This window comes from Bactrocera tryoni, chromosome 4 (assembly GCF_016617805.1).
Source record: "Bactrocera tryoni isolate S06 chromosome 4, CSIRO_BtryS06_freeze2, whole genome shotgun sequence".
NCBI classification, from domain to species: Eukaryota; Metazoa; Arthropoda; class Insecta; order Diptera; family Tephritidae; genus Bactrocera; species Bactrocera tryoni.
In genome coordinates, this window is record NC_052502.1 from 63,958,652 (window position 1) to 63,986,202 (window position 27,551).

At 34.4% G+C, this 27,551-nt stretch overlaps 3 protein-coding genes across 10 annotated transcripts; 2 read left to right on the plus strand and 1 right to left on the minus strand.

The window, feature by feature from the left end:
* Positions 1–671: 671 nt before the first annotated feature.
* Positions 672–18,596, minus strand: LOC120774989 (leucine-rich repeat flightless-interacting protein 2). 5 transcript variants are annotated; one of them, XM_040104899.1, is made up of 7 exons: positions 18,489–18,596; positions 17,454–17,587; positions 5,544–5,843; positions 5,116–5,479; positions 4,890–5,045; positions 4,636–4,820; positions 672–1,540 (listed from the first exon to the last, which is right to left on the minus strand). In XM_040104899.1, exons 2-7 carry the CDS (start codon positions 17,538–17,540, stop codon positions 1,430–1,432), a joined length of 1,203 nt encoding a protein of 400 aa, XP_039960833.1. In that variant the 5' UTR covers positions 17,541–17,587; positions 18,489–18,596; the 3' UTR covers positions 672–1,429. The 5 variants fall into 5 exon arrangements, with proteins under 5 accessions (XP_039960833.1, XP_039960835.1, XP_039960834.1 ...); XM_040104901.1 differs by having other exon boundaries at positions 18,478–18,596; XM_040104900.1 differs by lacking the exon at positions 18,489–18,596 and adding an exon at positions 17,648–18,106.
* Positions 18,597–19,114: 518 nt separating this feature from the next.
* Positions 19,115–23,331, plus strand: LOC120774409 (probable ATP-dependent RNA helicase DDX46). The gene is made up of 6 exons (XM_040104035.1): positions 19,115–19,235; positions 19,286–19,379; positions 19,432–19,710; positions 19,768–20,857; positions 21,166–22,166; positions 22,226–23,331. Exons 2-6 carry the CDS (start codon positions 19,360–19,362, stop codon positions 23,244–23,246), a joined length of 3,411 nt encoding a protein of 1,136 aa, XP_039959969.1. The 5' UTR covers positions 19,115–19,235; positions 19,286–19,359; the 3' UTR covers positions 23,247–23,331.
* A 1,044-nt stretch (positions 23,332–24,375) lies between these two features.
* LOC120776009 (dystrophin) lies at positions 24,376–27,031 on the plus strand. 4 transcript variants are annotated; one of them, XM_040106452.1, is made up of 10 exons: positions 24,376–24,622; positions 24,679–24,898; positions 24,961–25,210; positions 25,300–25,587; positions 25,646–25,859; positions 25,983–26,076; positions 26,250–26,367; positions 26,437–26,572; positions 26,639–26,703; positions 26,765–26,945. In XM_040106452.1, the coding sequence occupies exons 1-10, from the start codon at positions 24,418–24,420 to the stop codon at positions 26,867–26,869; spliced, it is 1,695 nt and encodes a 564-aa protein (XP_039962386.1). In that variant the 5' UTR covers positions 24,376–24,417; the 3' UTR covers positions 26,870–26,945. The 4 variants fall into 4 exon arrangements, with proteins under 4 accessions (XP_039962386.1, XP_039962385.1, XP_039962382.1 ...); XM_040106451.1 differs by having other exon boundaries at positions 26,639–27,031; XM_040106448.1 differs by having other exon boundaries at positions 26,250–26,572; positions 26,639–27,031.
* Positions 27,032–27,551: the final 520 nt, after the last annotated feature.

Genomic DNA, 27,551 nt, shown 5'->3' on the forward strand with positions numbered 1-27,551 from the left:
ACTGATTTTTGCAATTGAGAATCGTACTTAACCACAAAATGTTAGTAAATAAATGGTATATATATTTTATTATCATGGCGTTAAAGTTGTTGATGAGAATACACAGTTGAAATTATTTGTATCCAAATAATGGCAAAATTTGTTTTAAACATGTGAATATGTATACAATATTTGAATACTGCTAATCGAAAACAATAAATTCGAAAACAATAATGACCACATGCATATTATTATTATTTTTTTAATTTGCGAAGAATTTCTAAAAACAAATATTTAACTGATTTTAATTGAATTATAAATAATAAAAACATTTCATTTGAGTGGTAATTTCTTAATCACAGAAACAAATATCTCACTTTAGTTCCTTTAACAAAAAATGCATAGCATCCATTTTTATTTGCCAACCATATTGTATTTTAAAATTACTACATTGGTTGAAGAAGATCCACAGATGCGATTATTCATAATGTTAAAACAATATAAAAAATAAATTCTAAAACAGATTAAAAAATTAAATAAGCTTTTTTATGTCTCTCCGACACGTTAACATTGCATTTGAAAAAAAGTATGCTTTTATACGCCTTTCTGGTTAAACCGATTATAGCATTAGTTAAATGTTTCTCTGTTCCGGGTGGTTATGCAATTTTAGGCAACGTAAATTATTGACATAATTTCATGATTTATCCGCATATGAATTTATTTTCAGCAGATGTTTCAAGATTTTTATGTTTCTTCTCTGTACATATTTTCATCGTATGTTCGTTACGTATTTATGTGTGTTTATGCATAAGTCCATCGATTTAGAATATCCATGCGCAGGCAATTCATTTGTATTAGTTCAGTTGTCATGTTTTTTGTTGTTGTCATAATGGAATATAATGTTGTTGTTTTATATAGGTATTTTTGTTTAAAGTTCAATAAAATTTTTCAATATTAATTAGTATTATATTTAAGCAAACTTAAAAACTTTTGACATTTCCTGTTGTTATTAACTACTGACAATATGATCCTAATATATGTATGTATGTAAATATACATACTTACATACTATAGATAAATGTTGTATGTGTTGTGGACTTAACTTTAATTTATGTATGTTAATAAATATTAAATTGATTATGCTGTTACTTTTAGGCGACATATGTATGTAATTTTGTTTTCTGACTATCCATGTTGCGATGCTAAATGACAACGATTTAACTAATATCGCATATCATTAACACTCTCATTTACTCTTTTTCAATTTAGCACACAATTCTTGACTCATCTTCAATTTTGCTCCGATGTTTGTATATTGACGTCACTAAGTGAATGCATGTATTCTGATTTATTGTTTACAGATTTCGCATCTAACTAAAGTTTCGCCATTATGTTGGCATTTATCCATGCTGAAAGTGTTTCTGGTCGTTGTTGCATGTATGGATTTCGGTCAGAGATCTTTAAGCAAAGCGCTTTTAGCATTCTTTAGTTTGTCTAGTCGCTTCAGCAGGTGATTATTTGAAGTTTCCAATTCCTCCATACGTTCCATGGCTTCACGATTCTATAAAATAAAATATGTAATTTAGCAATTGTCAATAACTTTACATTGTATAAAATAAGTTCATAAAAAATACAACACTTTGAGGTTAATCGAATACATAAATAATTTGAGAAAATGCATTGTAACAAAAAACCAACTTAACCGAAAAAACAAAATACAAACGAAAAAATAATAATAATTTAAATACTTGCAAAATTATTCGACATAATAAAAAAAAAAATGTCAAGGCGCATAAAATATTATAATTTATTATATACATATGTATGTTGATTAGTGAAAAAGGGGAAACCACGAATGAATTCATAAGCGATTTTCCGATGATCCTCACGTAGTTAAAAAATTACACGCCTATTTCAGAATAAACTGTATGCAATGATAAAAAACTTAAACTATACTTTCATAAGAAACATTAAATTTAAAATTTCTACTTTATGTAGTTTTTGATTACATGCAAATTTTCATCTGAATTTGTTCATTCCAAGTATAAATATGCACGCTCTCACAACTTCTATTACAATAACTCACATTTTTGCCGATTCCACCTATTTGTAACACATAGATAAATAATTGAGGAATGCACCGCGACCCTAGGTCTATTGTGCCCTAAGACACATAGACATACTACTATCAAGAAAGAAAATATCTCAGACATTGACCGATCTTTTCGGTGAAAAGTCAACCATTGCATTTGGTATACATATTCGGTTCCTAAAGTCATAAGCTGCATACTTCAAGGCATTTTTTGTTCAAAGTTTTATCTTGTTATATTAATTGCTTCTTGATTTGTATACTAGATAGTGAAATAATCAAATAAAATAAAAAATTGTATTATATGGGAAGTAGGTGTGGTTGTAGGCTGATATCAATTTCACACTGTAGCATAGGAATATTAGAAGAATGTTATACACTTAATTTAGTTGAAATCGGTAGAGCGGTGCGACGCTTATTGTCAAATTTTCGTCCGGCTCCTTTAAAGCCGTTATATATCATCTTAGGGGTAAAATTTAATGTCATTGGCGTATTTAGTTATTGATCTATCGCCCCTTTTAGTAGTTTTAAACATACCCCTATCTAGGGTGTGGGCGGATTATTATCCAATTTCAATGTTGTTGTTGTTTTAACGGTTATCAATCCCCGTTAAGATGGTAAGGGTTATCTGTGTTGTCATCGACGTCATCTAACGGGAGGCCCAGGAAACGTGGTCCGACGGTGTCGGTCCAAATGGAAAAGGGTGTTAGATGAGTAGGGTTGGTAGGGCATGCAAAGAGGTGGTCAGTGTCATGCGGAGACTCGTTGTATGCAGGACATACATTGGGTATGTCAGGGTCTATTCTGGATAAGTAGGAGTTTAACCTGCTACAAAATCTAGAACGAAGTTGCGCTGGGATCACTCGCGTTTCCCGCGGCAACTCGAGCTCTTCGTCTGCGATGGGTGTCGGTTTGACCCCAAGAACGATTCCCACGACAGCCGGTTCTCCGCACCGGAATTGACTCGGATTTCATCCGACCAAGCGCTGTTTTTTCGGCTATCTAACCCCGTTGGGATCGGTGAGTGTTAATTTATGTTTGTCGTCATTGGAGCAATGCCTTGCAGCAGGGTTGCTCTGTATCCTCCTGACTCGTGCTAGCATTGACTCCAACCCGGGACCGGAGGAATTTTTCTGCTGCGTTTGCGCAAAAGGCTCTATCCAAACTTCACCTCGGTCAGGTGTAATACATGCAATGGATGGAGCCATCTTAAGACCTGCTCAGGCCTTAAGACTCACAGGGAGTGGACCACGAGTTACGTCGCCCCATGTTGCCTACGCAATACTGCGACACTTGCCTCTACGGCTGTGCAATCTGCACATAGTTCGCGCGCTGCGCCGCCACTCACCCCGAGTGGCCAACAGAGGACCTCCACGGTCCCTAGGAGCTCAAACAGGCAACATAGCTCCCACTCTGACGTGCGCCATGCTACTGCAATCCTTTGTGTCAAATTACAATTTATAGGTTTTCGTTTAATGGAGTTTTGTGGGCGTGGTAGTGGTCCGATTACGATAATCTATCCACACTTTTTTGCCAATCAACATTCGCACCAAGTTTCGTCAAATTATCTTAATTTTGTTGCAAGAGTATAAAAAGGATACATTGCCAATTTAGAAAAAAATATTAAAAGTAGTATTACAAAACTTTAAGTGAACGATAAGTGATTTTTTATTGTTGCCTTTCGATTTTTACAAATGAGCAGCTTTCAGATGATTTTCAAATCATAAGGTAACTTATCAAACAATGATGCTAAATAGCTCAATAGCTTTATGATCATTGAAATTTATTTGATAAAATCACTTTTTTCAATGATATGCGTCCAATTACATTTCAATAAATTGCATCTTTAATTCCACTCTAAGAATGGGTTTTAAACTCTCTTTGAGTGAGTGTGTGTTCGTGACACCTGTGGCTATGTGGAAACTATATTCATAAAAATATACCTTCAAAAAGAATCATGCATTAAATAAATTGAATTTTATTTCTCTAGCTCCCTCTCTCTCTAGCGAAGTGCATTTTTTCTTATATGTGTATCTCTCAAATAATGAATCAGTACGTGCCCTTTTTTAACGCAGTATATAGCAACTATTTTTTATTTTTCGCTTAATGAAAATAATAATTGTTTTGAATATTAAACACGATAAATTTATAATTGAACTATATTTTTTTACTGAAATATTTCGTCTAAATTGCGCCTATATTTAGGATTTCTTTTATGATACCCTTCTAAGCACATATTTCTTTTCATGCACTTAACGATACAGTTAGAACTTTTATTAATTAGGAAAATCGGGGAACAAATCACATGTATATATTTTGAAATATATATAACTATACCGTAAGTAACATGGTTCTTAATGAATTATTTATGTATGTTTGGATTGAAGCATTTAGGTTTTTGCTTTAGATAACTATAAAAACGATTTACTCTTATCTATTGGCAATGACATTCATCCCAAAAATGTATAACTAATAATTCCTAAATTAAATTGGAAAAATATATATTTTAATAAATATTTTGAAATAAATCTATTTGAGTATATATAATAATGTAATTGATTTCTTACTTCTCTTTGCAGCTTTCTCCGTTCTATTTTAAGTTCAGCTTCAGCTTTTTCAGCCGCTTCCGCTGTACTTTTATAACGTATAACTTGCGTTTCTGAACGTGCCAAGCTCGCTTGTAAGCTGGCTATTTCTTGTTCAGCCTTTTGCAGTTTATACTTGTAGTCTGATATTATTTTATTCGCCTCCCCTAAGTATGAATTACAAAATAAACTTTGTTAGCAACTGAAATAATTTTAGCAATTCAGCTGTCTCTTACTCTGAGCTTCATAATCCTCGTCAGAACCTGTTGGACCGTTAAGTGAATTGGACCGGCCCTTGCCTTGGCTCTTGTAATTTTCTAATGTCTCCTGCAGTTTTTGCACTTCTGCTAAAAGTTGTTGTTTCTCCTCGCTGAACTTTTTCAGTCGCACATCTGGCAGCATAAATATTTGTATATACACATTCTTGCAATGTATTTATGTACACCGTATAGTAATACAAACCTAATGAGCCTTGCACTGAACCTAACAGCTGAGCATTTTCAACACTGACTAGAGCACGTTTTGCGTCGGTACCGTCTTCATTCTCTACGGCTACAATAACTAACCCCTGATCCGCGATTAGTTGGTCGCGTTCAGTTAGTTGACCTTGCACCAATTTAAGCTCTTCACTTAATTTATCCAGATTTCTTTTCAGCGCATTACAATCACGTGACTTATCCTTAAATTCACGCTGAAGCTGCGCATAAGATTCTTCCACTTCCTCTAGTTTATCCTTCAAGAGTTGTATTTGATACGTTTGCGAAGCGCGTTCATTATCCAACTGTGCATTGGCTATCATGGCCTTTCGAAACCTTTCCTCAACATCCTGCATTTTAATAGAAAAAAATTCGAAAATTTAGCCACTTTCCGGTTTAGTTTCCTACACCTACCTTGAGTTCATGTCGTATATCACGCAGACTGCGGCCTTCTTCCTCTAGTGAGTCTTCACTGCTGCGTCGTGATGACATTGAGTTGGCTCGTGCGCTGTTGAGCACTGCACCGAGCGGTGAACTGCCGACGCCGGTGGCGAGCCGTGACCGCGATAATGGGTCGATGCCGCTCGAGGTATGCATGTCAAAAACACGGTCTGCATTTTGCTCTTGCTCCTTCTGTTGACGTTCCAACTCGCGCATCCGTATTTCGCGTGCCTCAGCACGCGCTTGTCGTCGAGCAGCCAAACGGGCCTCGGCCTGTTATTAATAGAATATAAGTAAAAGTATTTTTACAACTACATTGAAAAAGATATTAAAAGGTGTCTCGCAAACTTCATTAAAAAACAACGTGTCTCAAATTATGAAAACAAAATTAATGCTCATTATAAAACTATGCATCAGTTATCTCAACAATATGGCAGCAAATCGAATTTTAAGACAAAACATCAGCAAGTTGTTTTGATGAGACTAACGCATGGATATCTACTTTCAAAAGAATCACCACCACTTTGCATGAACTATAATGATACCCTGACCATGCAACACCTAATAAACTGCTACAACGACACATCGTTCAATGTGATTTGCATACCGCTATAGCAACACTGGACTACGAAAATATAAGAACACATCTACCTCCTATACTATTAAAGATAATTTAGAGTTGAAATGTCCATATAAGTAAATTAATATGTATCTATACAAAAGGTCTAAGCAGTCAGTTCTTTTTTTTTCAAGTATGTCTGTAAATTTATTTATTCTTCTTAATTGGCGTAGACACCGCTTACGCGATTATAGCTGAGTTAACAACAGCGCGCCAGTCGTTTCTTCTTTTCGCTACGTGGCGCCAATTGGATATTCCAAGCGAAGCCAGGTCCTTCTCCACTTGGTCCTTTCAACGGACTCCCAAGTGAATGGCGATCAGAGAACTTTCTTCACTGACGTGAACTTCTACACATAACTCCATCCTCCTAGGAAGCACAGAAAATGGGTCTGGCAGTGAACGAGGGCAAGAAGAAATATCTCCTGTCATCAAAAAAACGTCACTGTTGACAGTCATAACTGTGAAGTTGTAGATAATTTCGTCTATTTAGGAACCAGTATTAACACCATGGAAAACATCGAGTTAGACCGGCATGTGGCATCTCGTGACATCTGCCAAAAGATGGGAGTTAGCCACCAAACCATTTTAAACCATATGTATTTAGAAGGTTGGATACACAAAAAAGCTTGATGTTTGGGTGCCGCATGATTTAACGCAAAGGAACCTTCTGGACCGAATCAACGCCTGCAATATGCTGCTGAAACGGAACGAACTCAACCCATTTTTGATGCGGATGGTGACTGGCGACGAAAAATGGATCACATACGACAATATCAAGCGAAAACGGTCGTGGTCGAAGGCCGGTGATTTGTCCCAATCTGTGGCCAAGCCGGGATTGATGGGCAGGGAGGTTTTGCTTTGTGTTTGGTGGGATTGGAAAGGAATCATCCACTACGAGCTGCTGCCATATGGTCAGACGCTTAATTCTACCATCTACTGCGAACTGGACCGCTTGAATCGTCCCAAACAGTGGCCAAGCCGGGATTGACGGGCAGGGAGGTTTTGCTTTGTGTTTGGTGGGATTGGAAGGGAATCATCCACTATGAGCTGCTCCCATATGGCCAGACGCTTCATTTTACCATATACTGCGAACTGGACAGCTTGAAGGAGGCGATCGATCAGAAACGTCCACATTTGGCCAACAGGAAGGGTGTAGTGTTCCACTAGGACAGCGGCAGATCATACACTTCGTTGATGACTAGACTAGAGTTATTTGCTTGAAGCGTGGCTTAAGGCTGCCAACGCAAACAGGAGTTTTTCGCGAAGAAAAACTCTTGACAGACCCCGGTGTTGGACCGACCAGGTTATTTTTTTGAAGCGCAGCCGAAGGCCGCCAACGCAAAAAAGGCGTTTTACGCGAAAAAAACTTGACACAACCCAGTTGTGGGTAATAAAATGATTTTTTACGATAGACAACTGCAAAAAACCTTTTTTGGGTATAATATATTTTCTTTATTTCTTTCAGTCCATTTAGTGGTGGTAATTTTCAACTTTAAACGCAAATATCTTGAAAACTATAAGTTTCCCACGGCTATACCATAACTATATATATTCTTAATCTAGAGAACCTCCTCTATCCGACCATACCCATTTTATTCCTGAAATTCTGAGACGGTATACTAAAGTTTTCCTCTTCTTTCTGTCACACAGACTCGCTCATCGCTTTGAAAAAATCCAGAATCCTGTTGGGTGCTATTATGATTCACATTCTGATACATATATAGATCCATGGGCCTTGATCTGGTGTCTATAGACTGCTGTGCAGTATGGAGTTCACTTAGTATACATAACTTTTTAACATTCTTGTTAAATAAGAACTTATCTTTGAACACAAAGTGGTCGAATACAGATAAATAATTGAGATCCAGTGACATTTCATTGATTTTATGATAACTTTCCGATATACCTTATATAGTATCAAGAATGATAGAAGAATATAGAAACTTTTCTATCATTATTGTTTGAAGTATACACAAATACGGCAACAAAACAATTGAAGACCAATTGACGGAAATAGAACACTTATTACTTTGAAAGGTAAATAATGACATATAAAAGATTAGATATAATAAAAATGTTACTTCAGTCATAAACATTTTGAACAACCTTCAATATTCTGTAGAAAAATATGTTTTGAGAACTTTTTTAATATTTGAAAAAAAAACATACTATATATGTGAGTATACATATAAAGAAAGAAAAAGGGGGCATAGGAGTTTCCCAAATAAACTGAAGATATTGGGTGAGTTTCTAGAAGAAATACAGGGTATAAAAAGCAAATCAAAAATTACACGTTTATTAATTTACCAGCGAGGGAGATGGATTAATTTCATATGTTAAAATACACTATTTACCTATTTACCTACACTAGTGACTTGATGAGTGTTTTCTGAGCTCTGCGCCAATCTGAAGAATTGAATGCTCTGTGTCTCAAATTATACGAATTGGGAATCGAATAGTAATCCGGTATTTGGTATAATAAGAAAGTTAAAATGTTAATTTCGATTAACATGCTTGAACAGAGAATATGCACATATTGAGCATGTAATACAAAGAAAACAAAAAACATACAATAAACTGAGGAGTAAATAAGTTATGTAGAAAAAATTAAAAAGAATATTTCAATAGTTCTTAAAAAAAAATGTTGAGTTTCCAATTGCATATTTTGTGCTACACTTTAAAAATTAAGAAAAATTATGAGAAATGTTTTGTTTTGTGTTATTGCTTCTTCCATCACGCTACCCCCGCCGTTTTTGTGGTGTATCTGGTGTTATGTGTGTGACCCCTGGGTCGATTAACAAATGGTTTGTTATCGGATCCAATACGATTTACCTATGTTTCATCGCTCCAAAATTTGCCGTCATTTTCTAAATGTTCTTCAGCAATGTTCAGCTGTGCTCCTATGTTTCTTTGCGCAGCAATAGTTATTTTCGGCTTATTCTTCCAAACAATTGAGTATTATTGAGACGCCTTCGTCTACTGGATACGCTAAACCCAAATTTCTCATATACCACATTTCGGCCATAATCGATCAGCATATTCCGTTGTTTAAATTTGCATTTTTTTTTTATTTTTAACAATACAATATTTTGGCAATCTGAGTTGGATTTTTTTTATGTAGATTAAAAATCATTATTTTTTTCCTTTCCAGAGTACAATGCAAATTTCTACCGATTCTATAAATACTTTAATTTAATTTAACAGTTACAGTTAAAATAATTTCGTTTTTCCACGACGGCGAATTAGTAATGAAATTTGTACAAATAACCAAAGGGTGTGCTATTTCTTTGTCCAATCAAATTTCGTTAGAGTGCGATTGTAAGGAGTAACAGCAAAAAATTATGCAACAAGAAAAAACGCTAACTTGGGCTGCACCGAAGCTAATATAGCCTTCACAGGTGCTTTTCTTTTAGTAACTATGTGTTCAGTTTGTATGGTAGCTATATGCTATAGTTAACCGATCTGACCAATTTCTTCGGAGATTACATTGTTGCCTTAGAAAATAATCTGTACCAAATTTGGTGAAGATACATTGTCAAATGTGAAAGTTTTCCATACAAGAACTTGATTGCGATCGTTCAGTTTGTATGATAGCTATATGCTATAGCTAACCGATCTGAACAATTTCTTCGGAGATTACATTGTTGCCTTAGAAAATAATCTGCACCAAATTTGGTGAAGATACATTGTCAAATGTGAAAGTTCTTCATACAAGAACTTAATTGCGATCGTTCAGTTTATATGGCAGTTAAATCGACTCAGCTCAACATACTGATCATTTATATACATATATACTTTATAGGGTCTCCGACGCTTCTTTCTGGGTGTTACAAACATCGTGACAAACTTAATATACCCTGTTCAGGGTATAAAAATTGAAATTGTGGAAGTTAAAACATACGCTAACGTAGAAAATTATTGCGACGCACTTATTTGATAAAACTAAAAACTAGTTTTAATGAAATGTACATACGTACATACATATATGATGTAGTGGTCCGATCTGAACAATTTGTACGGGGATTGTAGAATTGTCTTGGACCATAATCCATGTCAATGAAGATATTTTGGAAAATAAAAATGTTTTTCATACAAGGACATGTATTTGATCGTTCAGTTTGCCTTGCAGCTATACATATGTATGCTAGCGTGATCGAATCACCAGTTGATATGAATATTAACATTAACATTTTATTCGGATTGAAGTAACCGTGATTTTTTTTATGATAAATTAAGAATTCTTGATCTACAAGGCTGTTCTACTGGTTCCGAAAAATGAGCAGTAACCTGACGATAAAAGGACGAAATTTTAGACCGACAGACAGACGACTCAGCTCGTTCAATTACCTACATACATATGTATATAGCTTACTAGAATAGCTTATTTATATTTTTTTGTTTTATAAATCGATAAATGTTTAAGACTTTCGCAAAAACTTGCAATAACTCTGAGTCATTGAGATATTGGCGCCTTATCGCAAGCGTTAAATAAATGCTAGATTATTTTCAACAAATATAAAAAGAATGCAAGTTATTTCCAAGCATTTATGTATATGTATGTATATAAGCATACATAGGTATACACACAGTTTTCGCTTGAAGTTTTAAGCAGCAATTTTATCAAGTATTATACTAACTGCAGTAACACTTTCGAAAACTGTTTTTTCACACCTTTTTCAATTAAAGCACGGACGGCTACTGAATGTGTGCACGTACACATGTACATATGTTTGCACAATTTAACGATGGTTATACGCTAAGCAAACACTGTCACTTGAAGATTACGTCATCACTAAGCTTAACAATCTGCCTAAAAACATACGATGAAGTTTTGAATATTATTGCTTAAAGATTGGTCGGTTAACATTCATAAAAAAGCCATAATCAAGCAGCAATCATGAACATTATACATATTAATTGTGATGTATACATATCTACATATGTACTATATGTATACATGTGTAAACATATACAAAACCATGCTCGTTAATAAATTAATTTAAATGCATTGCATAATATAATTTGTAAAAGCAGCATATAGAGATCTAGTGAATCACAAACGATCGTAGCATTTCATTTGCTGATGACTTGTTTGCTCGCAGGAAAATGTAATGCGTCTTAAAAGGACATTATGTCGACAGCTAATCTCATAGAAAACATTCTCTAATCAACTGTTGTGGAAACTGACGTTTTTGACCATTTTTTATATAGCTTCAGATTTAATTATTAGGGCAGCCGGTTCTACATTATCGATATCATCAACTTTTTTTACTGTTAAGCGCTGCAAAGAGTAACCACTTTAACAATAGCATGACTTCGTACGTCCTCTATAGACACATAGTACATACTTACATATACATATGTACACATAAGTAAGTTTGAGTTTGAATGAGTATACAAGGTAAAAAACGATAATTACTCACGTTGAAATTGTTTCTTAAATTAAAGCTTTAGCACATTTTGTAGTAAAATGTGCAATTTTTTTTACTTCCCATTTATAGTACAACACTAATTTCATAATTGAAATTAACACATAATAAATACATGGCACATCGAGAGATAGGCAAAAAAATAAGAACATTGCAGACCAATAGCAGTTTAACTCAATAAAGATGTTATGTAAAATTCAAAGGCGTTTCTGACACAAATAAAATTTTCACCTTTGCTTATAATTTCGGTGTTAATTTATATTAATAATCATTAAATATTCTAGAAAAATAGTGTACAAATTTTAAATATCAGGTCTCCATGTTTATTTAACAATAATTGTGATAAAAAATATAAAACCTTAGTCCTAATTTGAAAATGAAAGCGAACGAAACCGATTGAAACGCAGAAACCGGTTTAGTATGAAAATAATATTTTTACAGTAAAATAAATAAATTTATTATACATATATATATATACTATTACTTATTTTGAAAAACGAAACCAGACCACAACAGATGGTTCTACCGGAATTGACTAAGATTTTATCTGACCAAGGGCTGCTTTCTAAGCCTGTTTTAAAAAATTATTGTAGTATTGTTTTACAACCCACTTTAAATGCCTATAACATTTTTAAGTTTCAATGTTAAAGGTTCTGTTCAAAGTTCATAGAATAGAATGTAAGTGGAGAGTCACTTATTTCTCAACTCATGCTGTGTCCTAGATAACGCAATACTATTTGTTACTAAGATTTAAAAAATATAAACATCAGTATGTTCAAGCCATGAAGTTTGTAACACCCGGAGGGAAAGGTAGGAAATTTTATAAAATATATAAGTATGTATGTATCAAGTTCCTGTGGGAAACGTAAACGTATGACAAGATATTTTCACGAAATTGGCATACATTATTATCCGGAATTAATCTCCTAACCATACAAACTGATCGATCGAAAACAAGTACTTGTACGGAAACTTTTTTATTTGAAGAGATATGTATTTTAGCAAAATTTGACGTAGATTGCTTGCCAAGGCAACGCTACATTTTTTGAATAAAATGTTCAAATCGAGTCACTGAAGCATATAGCAGCCATACAAACTGAGCGATCCAGTTTTTGTAAGGAATCTTTTGTATTTGTAAAGTGTATTTTAGCTATATTATATTTATTTGCTTTAGTTTGGCCAATATTTTTGGCATATGATTTGCGGGAATTCGTCTTTTGAAGACTTTCAGAAAGATTTTTTCGATTAGAGCTCAAAATGACGCATTTGAATTTAGAGTATGAAAAGGTTCCGACAAAATTTTACTTTTAAAATTTTACTATAATCACTTTAAACTCAATTTAATTATAGACATACATATGTACATACATATGTAGTTTGCTCACTTTCATCTTTGTATTTAAAAATACATATTTATATTCAAGGTACAGTAAAAAAGTATTACTATGTAATTTGTAAAGAATAAATAAACCTAATCAGCATTTACTTGAATGTAGGTAAATACATACATATGTATATGTATATATGAACTAAAATGTGCGTTAATAAATGTACCGCATTGAGCGATGAAGTAATACTGTTATATGTTTCATTACATCTTTACGAGTACGCTATTACGAGTATTACATTTCTTCATACATTCAATAGAGCAAAAACTCTACGAAACTTGATTTGAATGATTATTTTTTTGAAAATACGATGGATTTTATCACATAGGATGGTAATCTTGAGTATGTTATGCTACACTATAGATACTACTCCATGATATAAGATATATACAAGTGACATAATTGAAGAACAGATTATAGCCTGTAAGACCAGCTGTCATCTATACGTACATCCAAAGCTATTTTTGTGTGTTTATACTTGGTCTCCAATATTAAAAAGAAAAATAATTCAATTTGGATGCGCACAACAGAACATCTTACCCTAAATGAGTAAACTCATGAATGTGTGCACTAATCAATGCAAATATTTGCTTACAATACGATTGGCTTCTCCCAGGAACTGTACAATTAATTCATCTTCGGGCTCATCGGAATAATAATAACCTTCATCACCATGATCATTGTTGCTAGCAACTCCGGCATCATCAACAACATTTTTATTGTTGCTTTCTATGCGTGTTGTGGAACTACTTTTTAACAATGGATTAGGCTCAGCTTCAACATCAACTATACATCGCGGTGTTATGGGACAATATGAGTCAACGTCAACTTCACTTGCGTTTGGTTGGTCGGTGTCGCTACACAACGCCAAGTTAGTTGGTGTAACTTTTTGCTTATCACTTGCACTGGTTGGCGCATTATCAGTGCTCACAATTGGCACATAATCACTGTCGACGTCGTTCGCAACGACGTTCGTTGATCTTGTTTTATTGTCATGAGAATTCGTGTCGGTTACATGGTTACTAAGAGAAAATGTACCGGTAATATTTGCACATGCTTCACCCTTCTTGTCCGCATCTTGTGTGATGGGAAGATCATGAGTGTTATATTTTTGAATGTTCGCATTTCTTTCGACATTGTCGTTAACGCCGCTGTTTACGTCGACGTCTTGGTCGTCGTCGCTAGCATTTAACTCGTCTAACAGGTCAGCTTCGCTATAGTCGAATCCCTCCTCGATGATTTCATCATTACTATTCGTACTAATGCTTGTTGTGTACTTTTTATTAAAACCACAATCGTTGTTTGTTTGATGTTTTTCCTTATTAGATGAATCTGTGGAATCTGGGCTCATACAATCATCATCACCAACACGGGACAGGACGTTATTGTTTAGAGCATCTGACATATTGTGACAATTTCGTTTATTTTTTGTTTTACTATCACATTAAAAATTTTGTAAATGAGTTTCGTAGCACATTGAAACTGGTTAGCCCTTGAGCTCAATTTTTTTTTATTACTTAAGTTTTTGTATTTGTATTTTTAGTAAGCCTTTGCAGGTTGCGCGCCGAGCGAATTAGTTGTTAACACATTTATATAGCACAGACTTATATAATATTTGAAGCATTTTACAAAAACAACAAACAGTATTAACGTTCTTTTTGTTCACTTTTTTCATTTGTTTATTAATTGTTTGCCTCTTGGAATGTGATAAGTAAATTTTTGTTGATTTTTTAACGATTTAGTACGAAGACATGCGGTTGGTACGTATTCACTACACCAACGACTAGCAACTGACTGAAGACTCGCTTGATTCGCTCTAGAGAGTGCGAACTTCCAGTACGAAAAAGAGCTATGTCGACGGGGATTAGCGCTAGAGCTCAAATTTAAACAAATGTCGATGACAACAACGATATTTTAAAAACGACAAATAGCAGAGCAAGTAGAATATAAAGTCGCCGTTTTGAAATATGGTAAATTATATTTGAATGAAATGTAAAGTTTGAGAAGAGAGCACTGCGTTCGTTTGTTGGGTTGATCGATCAGAGATGTTTTATGTTCTCTGGTTGAATCACCGATATAGTTAGCGATGAAAAACGAACGTAAAAGAGCGCAGAGGGATAAAAGAGTACCGAATAGTGGAGTGCTGCGTAACTTTAGTAAACACATGTTCGTACCAATGTTGGTAAGAGCATTAGGGTAGACCAGATGATTTATTTGTATGCAAGATCAGAAGTACAGGTAATTAGCAACAAAAATTCTGTCAAATATTTATTTAAATAAAGTAATGACTATGATTTTTTTTTAATTTTCCTTACAGATTATGGTAAAAACTATGAATTTTATATTATTTTATATTAGCAAATGTAGGGTTTACTTGTATGCAAGATCAGAAGAACTGGGAATCAAAAAAATCTCAAATAATATTTTACATTAAGTAATGATTATGATTTATTTTTTCCTTACAGAATATGGTAACTAGAGAATTTTTTAAAATGAAAATAACTTCTCTCTTATATTAGCAAATAATTCAAGAGAATTTTGAACTACTCTAATTATTGCACAAGCATTTTTATACAATTTGTATACCTTGACGATTTTTGTGCGTACACCGGCCCATACATACATATATTTCCTACAGATGTATATGCAATATGCTAGGCAGGTATGAAAATTACTCAAAAGGTCCAACGTCTCACTTTCGTTGTAGCGTAGCGAATACTAGTAAAGGTAAACAGATTCGCTGATTTAAAAACTCATCCAGCTTAGATGATCATTTAACAATATTAAAGATCAAAGATATAAAATAATGTCTTATTTAACATACTCCAAGAGAAAATAATTTAGAGGCGTTAAATCGCATAATCTGGGCGGCCATTTTCCTGGGTAATTTTTCGAAATTAACGAGTCGCCAAACTTGGCACACAATGCGTACATGTTTAAACGCGAAACATGAGGCGGCGCACCAGAGATATTTCGCGTCGATTTTATCAAATACCGGTTGGATAACATAGGTATTTTCTGCTTCATTTTGAAAGAATTTTTGGGCATGCAATTGCTTTTTCTGAACCTCACGAGGAGGACTGAACACACTGGCAAAATTTTGCACAAATCCGTAAATAAAACCACGGTATGTTTTTTGGTAGACGTTATATGTATATGTATACATTAAAATAACTATGTTTTTTTTTTTATTTTTTTGCGATTGAATAGAATTTTATAATTTATTTGCTCTGAGTTAACAGTTTTCGGGTTCATTTCGGTTACATAGGCTTTCTTGTCGTAGGAACGTAATCTACAAGAAATTTTAGCATAATTCACTATTTGGAATAAAATTCGGAACCGTTGCGATTTGGTATATTAGTCTGTCATATGGTGGATGGTATGTTTTAGGGATTTTTAAACAGTGAAGTGTATTGAATAACAATTGAGCATGATAAGCCTAATACTGGCTTTAGTGGAGCTGCTTGGGGCTGACGCTCCTGCGCTTACCCTTTCAATCAAGCACTTGACATCAATTCTAACGGAAATATTTTGGATTAAACTGAACTTTGTAGGTCTAAAATTTGTCCATCGTTGTAAATATGATTCTTATAACATTTTTTTCTAACACTACTATTTTAATACTCAATTTTGTCTAAAAAAATGCCAAGCGCAATTTTAGATTTATTTATATCTTGAAAGTATAATTTCGTTGTATTAGCTGCCGATTTGACAATTTTAAATTGCTAGATTAAAATATATTTTGTTATCGCGGAAATTGTGAGTCATTTTTTAAAATTGTATCATTCTTTATAATAACAAATTTATTATAATATATGGATAAACTAGGCATATAATATAATGCCGATCAAGATACCGAAAATTCAAATCACCGACAAATCAAGACATATACACAGAAAAAAATTTAAAATAAGCTAATACACTTAATAAAATATGGTTAATATGGTTCTTAGATCCCAAAGTAGAAAACACTACGAATCGAATGTTAAACTTCAATATTTAATTGAGTAATTAAAAAACATTTTAAACAATTTTTCTATTCACAAATAAATTTTCTCTGCTTTAGCAGTATAACTACATACATATGTATATGGAAGTTACTGATAGCTGATACGTAGACTAAGTTCCGGAATATTTTATTATTAAGATGAATGTTATGAATGTTATCCTAATCATTTAGCAATAACCTCAACCGTTCCAACGACAGTTCGGCCTACGTAACCGGAACGGAGCCACATTTTTTATCCGATCAAGGACTGTCAACTCGGCAGAATTCTTTCGCTACAATAGTCCAGTCATTTAAGCTTAAATTAGGTAGGGTATACCTACCATATGTAGGGTTTGAGACAACTTTAGGGTGTCAATATACAAGTATTTACAGACATATAAATGGGAATATTCACCATAGTGAATTGTACAACTTAATTAGTCTAGTAAATTTACTCACTTCTTTTGCTATTTGATCCAGTGCTTGATCTTCAGCATTTATGCGTGAATTGCCTCGGCGCCTGCCAACAGCGCCACTGCTGTCCATATCTTCAAAAACCTGGTATTTTATTATATACCAGTAAAGAATTTAACCTAAAATATAGAAGCTTATCAATATAAAACGTTAAAAACGTGTATCTACATATTTCATACTCAAATACTTGTGATATAAACGTTAAGCGAAAAAGTGGAATTGTCAATAATGGTGTTGGTTTGCGCATTGCCGTATAGTTAATCGAATTGGAAGTTAGTCGCACCCAGTTGCAGCTTCTGTACTGACAATGTTCATTCTAATTTGAAGCCATTTAGGGGCTTTCATGACATATTTTATATACGTTCATATGTATATAAATGCTCATGTTTATCAAGTTAACTAAAACAATATTCAAGGATATAAACCGACCAATCAGAGTATTTTAGAGAATTCTCAATATGTTTTAATACAATAGTTGTAGGCTTATAACATTTAAGGCGACTAATTCATTTAACCCACAATTTTTAACTCAAACTTATAGATTCAAACGATTTATTTTAAAAGATAAAGAAGTTATATCATTGATTGACACATGAGTTTTTCTTCAACAAAGAACAATAAAAACGAGATTGACAAAACAGAATATTGCTTTCTTAAGTTGCGGCCAACACCTTATACTTTTGTACGTCATTCTTATAGGACATTAATAAGCAGATCATTAAGCATGAGTCTTGTAGAAAAAACTACATGGGGTGATAACAAAGTTATTAACTGATTTAGGAACTAGTTTCACTTTTTGTAAATGTTTTAATTGCTCTACATTTATATTCGTTTGAAACTATTATCTTCACTACCGCCCCCTCCAAGTAATCTTTTATTACTTTTCTCCTCTTACACTGCCCGTACGTTCGAAATCTATCACATCAACGTCACTCACTCGGTAAATTTCTACCATCAAACACTGCCGGCAAAGAGGCTAAAAAGTCCAATATGTAACTAGAAAACGCACATTTAACTTACAAACCAAGGCTGCTGCTGCTAAATTTAAAGTTTGAAGTATTTCGCTTTATTTTTGTGTTTTCTTTCCGAAATTTGTCGGTCGGGTTTTTAAGATTTTGGCACACACACACTCTGACAGAAATACAAAAGCTGATTTCCAGTGTTGCAGATCCCTTTCACAAATAACAATGCTGCCAAAACTCTTCTGTGGAAAATGAGATGCCACACAAATTAAAAATGTAGTTCACAAATTATCAATATACAAAACATATATACATAGATGTATAATAAGAAAAAGGTTTATATTTATTATTTAACGAACATCTTAATGTACAAACGTTGGTTGGTTAAAAATTTAGACCTGGGAACTAATAAATAATTACATTTACATAAAACACAAAACACAAAACCTACAAAAGTAATTAAAACTAATGTTGTTACATTTATAACAATGTATCCTTTTTGATTTATAAATTAGCAAAATGTTTAGTTGTTTTAAGTACTAAAATTTCGATATGTTCATTCATTCAAAAAATAAGTAGGGTCGATTAGTATGAGATTGATTTCGTATCGTTCGTAAAATGCCAAAAAGGCACATCCCTGGTCAAACGACAGAATGAATTCACAATAATTTGTCACTTGCGTGAATGCATCATATCGTGGTTTTCTGGTGTTGGTTTATTAGAAATTGTTTTTATACATTTATACTTTTTTGGAGAACTAACTACTAAAAATGAGAAATACGATTGTGTTCAGATAAGCAACCAAGTATTAAAATAATTTAATAAATAGGAACCCTTGTGGATGTTCTAATTTAGTTTTTACCTGGAAATACCAAGAACTGTCGAAAGGTCAACTAGTTGGAAGTGAACGACATTGCCTTTTTATCATAATGTCCAAGTCCTATTCGGGGTGAGTAGTTTTTATGTCACTTTTGTAAATATATTTTACAGTAATATTTTAGGAGAGACCGTGAAAGGGAACGCGACCGCGACAGGGACCGTGAAAGAGAGCGTGAGAAGGAAAGGGAACGTGAAAAACGCCGGTATTCCAGAAGTAGATCAAGATCTCCTAAAGAAAGCAAATCTTTTCGAAATGACAATGGAAACGGTAGAGGTCGTGATGACCGTAAAAAAGACAGAGAGCGAGAGCAAAGAGAAGTTGAACGGAGTAGACGGGAAGATAAGCGACGAAAGCGTTCTAGATCAAAATCAATTCCTAAAGATTATGAACGAGAGAAATCGTAAGTATTCTGATTCACAAAAATATAATAATTCAACTGATTTTATTCCATGCGTAGGAGATTCTTTGATCGTGATAGAGAAAACGCAAGAGAACGTGAACGAGATAGAGATCGTGAACGAGAGCAACGTGAACGGGAAAGAGAGCGAGAAAGGGATAGAGATCGGGCTCGTGACCGGGAACGTGATCGTGAACGCGATCGTGATCGGGACCGTGAACGGGAACGAGAACGAGATCAGGATCGTGAAGCGGAAATAGACAGTAGGCGTAATACTGTGCAACCCATGGTAAAGACAGTCGTTGAGGAGCCGAGTAGCTCTTCAGAGGAAGAATTAGACAAAGAAGAGGAACAACGTCGCCTTGAGCAAGAAATGATAAAACGAAGGGAACGCATTGAACGCTGGCGTGCTGAACGAAAACTGAAGGAACTAGAAATCAATGAAAAGGATCTAAAATCTCTGCCAATACCAATACCATCTAGCACTTCTAAGAAGTGGAGTTTGGAAGATGAGTCTGAAGAAGAAGATAACAACGGCAATCAAGCAGTGCCAGCAACTGATATTAAGAAAGAGCCAGATTCTCCGCCCGCGAAATTTCTACGTTTGAAAAAATTGCAAGAGGATGATGAAGATGAAAACGAAGAAAAACCAAAAGTTAAGAAGCTATCCAAACTTGATGATGACGAGATTGATGATGATAAAGCAAGCAAAAAAGAAGTTGATGAAAATGATGATATTGATCCTTTAGATGCATATATGCAGGAAGTTGACAAAGAAGTGCGAAACGTGAATCATATTGTAACACAACCTAAAAAACAGCAAGGCGTTGTCATTCTCACGGGTGTAGCTAAAAAGAGTACAGAAAAAGCTAACAAAGGCGAGCTAATTGAACAAAACATGGACAGTCTGGAATATTCTAGTGAGGAGGAATTAGAAGACATTAAAGATACTGCCGCCAATTTAGCCAACAAGCATCGAAAAGAATTAGCTAAAATCGACCATTCGGGCGTAAATTATGCACCATTTCGTAAAAACTTCTACGTTGAAGTACCAGAGTTGGCGCGCATGTCGCAACAAGAAGTAGACAAATATCGTGCCGATCTAGAAGGAATTCAAGTTAAAGGGAAGGGTTGTCCGAAGCCTATCAAGGTAAACATTTTCTATACGAATTTATATATTCACAAAACAAATTTATCGAACAAATTTAGTTTAAAATTTATAATTTTGCATTCTTGCTTTGTCTATGTTGTATGCGGTTAAATTCGAAAAGCGATATTTTGCCTTTGGTTGACTGAAATATGAGGAGTTTAGTACCCATATTTGTACTTGTATATACAATTATTTTTCATGGTAAACTAAGTGTTTCAACTACAATTTAATTTTTTCCCCTCTAACTGATACGTGTATAAGCACATACATACATATGTTTATAATTTGTTTCGGTTTTTTTTGCGTAGACCTGGGCACAATGTGGAGTGAGCAAGAAAGAAATGGATATTTTGCGCAAACTAGGGTTCGAGAAACCAACACCCATCCAATGTCAGGCGATTCCGGCAATTATGTCTGGACGAGATTTGATAGGTATTGCTAAAACTGGCAGTGGCAAAACGCTCGCATTCATTTTACCAATGTTTAGGCATATACTGGATCAGCCGCCATTAGAGGATGGTGATGGAGCTATCGCTATTATCATGGCACCAACCCGTGAGCTATGTATGCAAATCGGCAAGGACATACGTAAATTCTCGAAAAGTATTGGACTTCGCCCTGTCTGCGTGTACGGTGGCACTGGTATATCGGAACAGATAGCTGAATTGAAACGTGGCGCAGAGATCATTGTCTGCACTCCCGGGCGTATGATCGACATGCTGGCGGCCAATTCTGGACGTGTCACAAATTTACGCAGGGTGACGTACATTGTTCTGGATGAAGCTGATCGCATGTTTGATATGGGTTTTGAACCGCAAGTGATGCGCATAATCGATAATGTGCGTCCAGATAGACAAACGGTAATGTTCAGTGCAACATTCCCACGGCAAATGGAGGCATTGGCACGTCGCATACTTAAAAAGCCCATTGAAGTAATTGTCGGTGGGCGCTCGGTGGTGTGCAAAGATGTTGAACAGAATGTAGCCATACTAGAAGACGAGGCAAAATTCTTCAAACTTCTTGAGTTGCTCGGTGTGTATCAAGAGCATGGTAGTATAATTGTGTTTGTGGATAAGCAAGAGAATGCCGATATATTGCTACGAGATCTTATGAAAGCTTCGTACCCGTGTATGAGTTTACATGGTGGTATTGACCAGTTCGATCGCGATTCTACAATACTTGATTTTAAATCGGGAAAAGTTCGTCTATTAATTGCAACATCTGTGGCTGCACGCGGTTTGGATGTGAAAGACTTGATACTTGTAGTAAATTATGACGTACCAAATCACTATGAAGACTATGTTCACAGGTAAAATAGTATATTTGTTTTACTGCAATATTTACTAATAATACCATTTGAATTTTTAGATGTGGGCGCACCGGACGTGCCGGAAAAAAGGGCTGCGCTTGGACTTTTCTCACTGCAGAACAAGCTCGTTATGCTGGTGACATTATACGAGCATTGGAATTATCCGAGGCGAAAGTTCCTGAAGATTTACAAAAGTTATGGACTGAGTACAAAACAGCACAAGAAGCCGAAGGCAAGAAAGTTCATACTGGTGGTGGCTTTAGTGGAAAGGGTTTCAAGTTTGATGAACAAGAAGCTAACGCCGCAAAGGAGAGTAAAAAGTTGCAGAAAGCGGCACTTGGGCTGGCAGATTCGGATGATGAGGAGGATATTGAACAGGATATCGATCAACAAATTGAACAGATATTTGCAGCGAAACGAACAGTTAAAGATACCTCGGTACCAATACCAGCTGTAGCGGTGACTTCCACCACGGGTACCACGACTTCCACAGTCAGCAGTGTTACAATTGCCGTTTCTGGTTCAGACAAGTTAGAATTGGCTAAACGTCTCGCTTCGAAGATAAGTACAACAAAGAATTTAATGGCGGACGGTAAACCACAAGTGTCTGCGGAAACTATACTGAAGGGCGGCAACACAGGACAACCTATGATAACGGCACGTTCAGTAGTAGAACAATTAGCTGCTAAATTAAATAACAAATTGAATTATCAGCCAAAAGATGACGAGGATGGCTCCAATCCTTTGCTACCAAATCAACCAAATTCCTTCACAAAGTATGAAGAAGAACTGGAAATTAATGATTTCCCACAGCAAGCTCGTTGGAAGGTCACATCCAAAGAAGCATTAGCTCAAATATCAGAATATTCCGAAGCTGGACTAACTGTTCGCGGTACCTACGTGCCACCCGGTAAAAATCCACCTGAAGGGGAACGCAAATTATACTTGGCGATCGAAAGCTGTAGTGAATTGGCTGTACAAAAGGCAAAACGCGAAATAACGCGTCTTATCAAGGAGGAACTACTGAAGTTAAGCTCAGCGCATCACGTTTTTAACAAAGGCAGATATAAGGTGCTCTAGTCGTTCGTAATAATAAGAACCTTTTGTAGAACCTAAACATCAAATATAACATATTAATAAATTAGTTATCAGGACACACAAATCACACGGGAATTTTTGATTATTATGTGTTTGGGAATAATTTTATAGATGCATAAATTCAATCTAAGTAAAAAATTAGTTTATTGCTAAGTCCGGTGAAGGAGAAACCAGAGAATGTTAGAATTAAATCGAAATTCCTGGGTAACACATGACATTCTATAAACAACTTGGATACAGTAACGTAATTCTTGATACCGATGTGTCTTAAGTTTTTTTATCTAGTAAACTGATGATTTTACTTAAACAAGAAGGTTTTGTTGCATTATATGTCTGTTTTTTATATTGTTCATAAAAACTTGACGACAATTATATATGTATGTGAATAGGTGTGACCGCTTGGTTGTTGTTGTAGCGGCGGAAACCTGCCAAGATTACAGTCCTTAACCGGATAAAAAATCCGGGTCGGTTCCGATTACGTAGACCCCACTGTCGTCGGAACGGTACGACCGCTTGATTTTTTCAATTGTTTTAAAGTCTTTGAATGACCAAAGCAAATTAATATATAAATTTGTACTTTATAAACCTACATCAATAAAATTAAAATACTATATATATAATACAAACATTGTTATAAATTTTAAAACGTTTCATGCATTTCATCATGAAATAGTGCTTTGATATCAAATATATAGAAAATATCTAAATTATATGCAGATTAGTTTGTGCTTTGTAAATAAACGAATCTGTAAGCGTACATTTCTTAGCATTGAAATTAAATTAACATTATTTTTCTCATTTAACCCTTAAATACACAATTTCTGCAATTTTCGACTGTTCTGATGTTAACTTTGGTGAAATCCGCTAATAATTTCTAATGGTGAAATCAGCCGACCATGAACCGTCTCTATTAATCACCTTCTGTGATAACGTCATGGCACAGGGTGCACCTAATGCAAATGTTTATGTAAGAGCTCAATAATGTGGCAACTTTCACATTGAACCTGTTGCATTGTTGCCAATCTTTTGAATATAAATATTTAAATTTTGACAACTTCAATTGAAACCGTCCATTAACCGCGGAGAAAATATTTAATTGAGTTATAATTTTTGATAAAATATATAAACTATTGAAATCGGTGTATTTAAAAGAATGGACGCAGCGGCATTATTTGTGCAGTCACAAACGGTAAAAAATTTACCAAACAAATGTTGCAAAGACCAAAAGCAAACTAGTTCTTGTGATTATACAAAAATATCAGGAATTTTAATATTTGTACGGGAGGAACATGCCGCTTACAAATACACCGTTTATCGATGCGCCTCTAAAATTATAAGCCTTCAAAAACTTTTGTTTAGTAAGCACAAATAACAATATTTTATCATAATTTATTAACTGTTTTGTCTTTGTTAGCTTCAAATATACCCTACAAAATTGTGCAAGCGTTATTGGGGCGATATAACATACTGGACGTAGATGCTAATTTTATGGTACCTCCGTTCCAGCTGACAACGTTTATTCATGATCTCTACTATGCTTGTGAAACATTAGGACATTTCAATAAATCCACAACATATCGTATTGAAAAGGCAACAAGTGTGTTAGCGACTTTCTTTTGGAATTTATTTGATCCGTGAGTGCGCATGTGTATATTTTTCTTAAATATGCTGGTTAAATATTTAATTTTGATTTTAGGAATCGACGTCATTCCATTTCTGTTTTAGAAATAAAAGTTATGTTTTTGTTACTTTCAAAACATATTGGATTACTTGATTGGAGTGAAGAATTTTATAATTTGCTGCATGATCCTAAGACTAAGTGTGTTTCAAAGAAAAACTTCGAGTATTTGCTGAATATTTTGACGAAAATGTTCAGCTACATCGGTGAGGAGCTTGCTTATGGTGCTCAAAATAAAACCATAATAATGGAACAGTGCTTTGAGAAGGTCAGACTAGATAAACAAATTGCCTCACGTCTGTACAGAGTACTAAATACTCAAAAGTTAAATATTTATTTTTATTTTTTTATATTAAGTTACAGAATTCGTATGGCTTAACTGAGGTACAATTCAAAAACTTATGGCATGATAATCGCACAAAGTTTAGCATTTTTGCAAATCTGATAAGTTTAATTAAACGCATGCAAGACACTGAAAAAATTACACATAACAAAAACTGTGCTGCCTGCAATATTCAAATAATCGGTATACGCTTCAAATGTAGATCGTGCCACGATTTGTCCCTTTGTTTATCCTGTTTCGCAAAGGGTTACGTAAAAGGAAAACATAACGTAGGACATCGTCTGACCGAAGTATTCAAAGAGGTAATATTTACTTTATTAAAAATTAATTTTAAATTTGAATATGTATTACTTCGTTTAGGATGAATCGCCCAAGCGTATCTCTTCTTTCTTTGCTTCAATTTGCAATTTTTTTAAAATGAAGAAACAAAGCAATGAAGAATCTAAAGGCTTTTGTAATACAGACGAATCTACCAGTGTTGATGAAACGGAACTGGAAATAATAGCATCTGATCACACAGTAAAAAGTGAAACAATGACCACAGTTGTTGAAGTCAAAACGGATGCAATTGAAAGTAATTATGAGTTTTATAATATTTGTTAAGGTGGCGTCGGACATTTTGATTTCGGCTGTATTTAAAAACTTTAAATTATTATATATTTTAAAGCAGTTTATTTCAATCTTACGTGTATTCTAGCTTCGATTGCTGGACTTTCAACTAGCGCTTCAACTGCATCAAATGTTTCGGAACATCTGCAGTCTATCATCGATAGGCTATTGCAGCAGAACTCGTGAGTTTAAATCCGTACTTATTTGTTGACTTTAGTGTTAAACATTTTTGCCCACTATGTGTTGGATTTTAGCTCTTCAACTATTTATGAAATTTCGTGAAACATAGTGGTATTGTGAAATAACTAGATCAGAAAATAGTAATTCTTCCAATTTTTATTTTATGTCGTTCTAGCAAATTGGAAAAACAAATTAAAATTGTGAAAACTGCGACGAATGAGGAAATTTCCGATTTTCTGCAATCGCATCAAAATTTTCTGATTGGAATCATAAATGAAATGCGTAGGTTTTCGGTAGGAAAAGAACTTAATTTAATTGTTTTTATTAATATATATACTAAAATGTATATAATCTGCTTTCAGCAAATATCGAAGTCATTGAGTTCATATCCCACGTCGAGCACGCCGAATCGATCCCATTCTGACAAAGCTCATATGCAAAACGTAGCAGCCGCAGTGGACAACTTTAGTGTTATGGGAAGCAATCTAACACATTCGAGTATGTAATTTCAGGTTTTGTATAGCATATTGTATAAGTTTCGTAATTTCTTTATATGTTACACAGTTAATGGCGCCGACTTGAATCGAAGTTATTTGGAAGCGAACAAATCGGATGCTTCAGTTAACGATGTGAGTACGTGGTTTAATCAGCGTAGATCTTCGGTTTTAATACCGAACACTACCATCACAGATTGTTGTGTGGAAACTGTTCCAGAAATTAGTTCAAAACCTAAGGGAAATGGAACGGAAACAGATGATGAATTCGAAATTGTTGACTTGCGTGACACCGATATGATTAATTTCAAGCTGTTATTGAATAAAGTTAAAGAGATTGTCGAGGACTCTTTTAGTGATAATACTGAACTAGCAGCAGCAACACAAAATTTGGAGAATGTGCTGGATAATATCGTAAAGAATGAGGAGAAGCGTAGAAGCAGCACTTAATGTAGCAAGTCGATTTATATATTACTATTACAGCTTTATATGCGATGTTTATGTGTACTGTACAATAAGTGTGTAAGTTAACAGTAAATTACTACAAATTTTATTTAAATTTAATAAGTATTTAGTGTAGTTTGTACATACATTTAAGCCAGTTTACATATATACTGAACCTAACCTGATATTCGCCAAAACCAAAACTAAATTTATTATATATAGACGCTAACTCAAATTTATATTAATAATGGTAGTAACTGCAAAAAAATTATTGGGGTGTGTGAAAACATAAAATATTGGCATTTACTTTATATCAGTATATTATTAATAATCTATCAAGTACATGTTATACATATAGCAGTCCAATTAATGATGAAACTTGACAAAACCCATGTGTATGTTATGGCAATTACAATTTACTAACAGTAGAAGACAATATTTACTTATGTATACTCTAAAAATAAAAAAATGTGTGCTTTATGCAAATCAAAATACGTTAACGTAATTAGAAGTACATATATTTCTAAAGCGGAACGATA

Bases quoted from the DNA above. Each gene is read 5' to 3' on its own strand.
- LOC120774409 (XM_040104035.1), top strand. From the start codon at position 19,360: ATGTCCAAGTCCTATTCGGG. The intron at 20,858-21,165 runs GTAAACATTTTC...TTTTTTGCGTAG, and splicing joins GTTGTCCGAAGCCTATCAAG to ACCTGGGCACAATGTGGAGT. The intron at 22,167-22,225 runs GTAAAATAGTAT...TTGAATTTTTAG, and splicing joins TATGAAGACTATGTTCACAG to ATGTGGGCGCACCGGACGTG.
- LOC120774989 (XM_040104897.1), bottom strand. From the start codon at position 14,411: ATGTCAGATGCTCTAAACAATAACGTCCTGTCCCGTGTTGGTGATGAT. The intron at 5,046-5,115 runs GTTTGTATTACT...TTATGCTGCCAG, and splicing joins TTCAGTGCAAGGCTCATTAG to ATGTGCGACTGAAAAAGTTC. The intron at 1,541-4,635 runs GTAAGAAATCAA...TTTATTTTATAG, and splicing joins GGAGAAAGCTGCAAAGAGAA to AATCGTGAAGCCATGGAACG.
- LOC120776009 (XM_040106448.1), top strand. From the start codon at position 24,418: ATGGACGCAGCGGCATTATTTGTGCAGTCACAAACGGTAAAAAATTTA. The intron at 25,588-25,645 runs GTAATATTTACT...TACTTCGTTTAG, and splicing joins TGACCGAAGTATTCAAAGAG to GATGAATCGCCCAAGCGTAT. The intron at 25,860-25,982 runs GTAATTATGAGT...CGTGTATTCTAG, and splicing joins CAAAACGGATGCAATTGAAA to CTTCGATTGCTGGACTTTCA.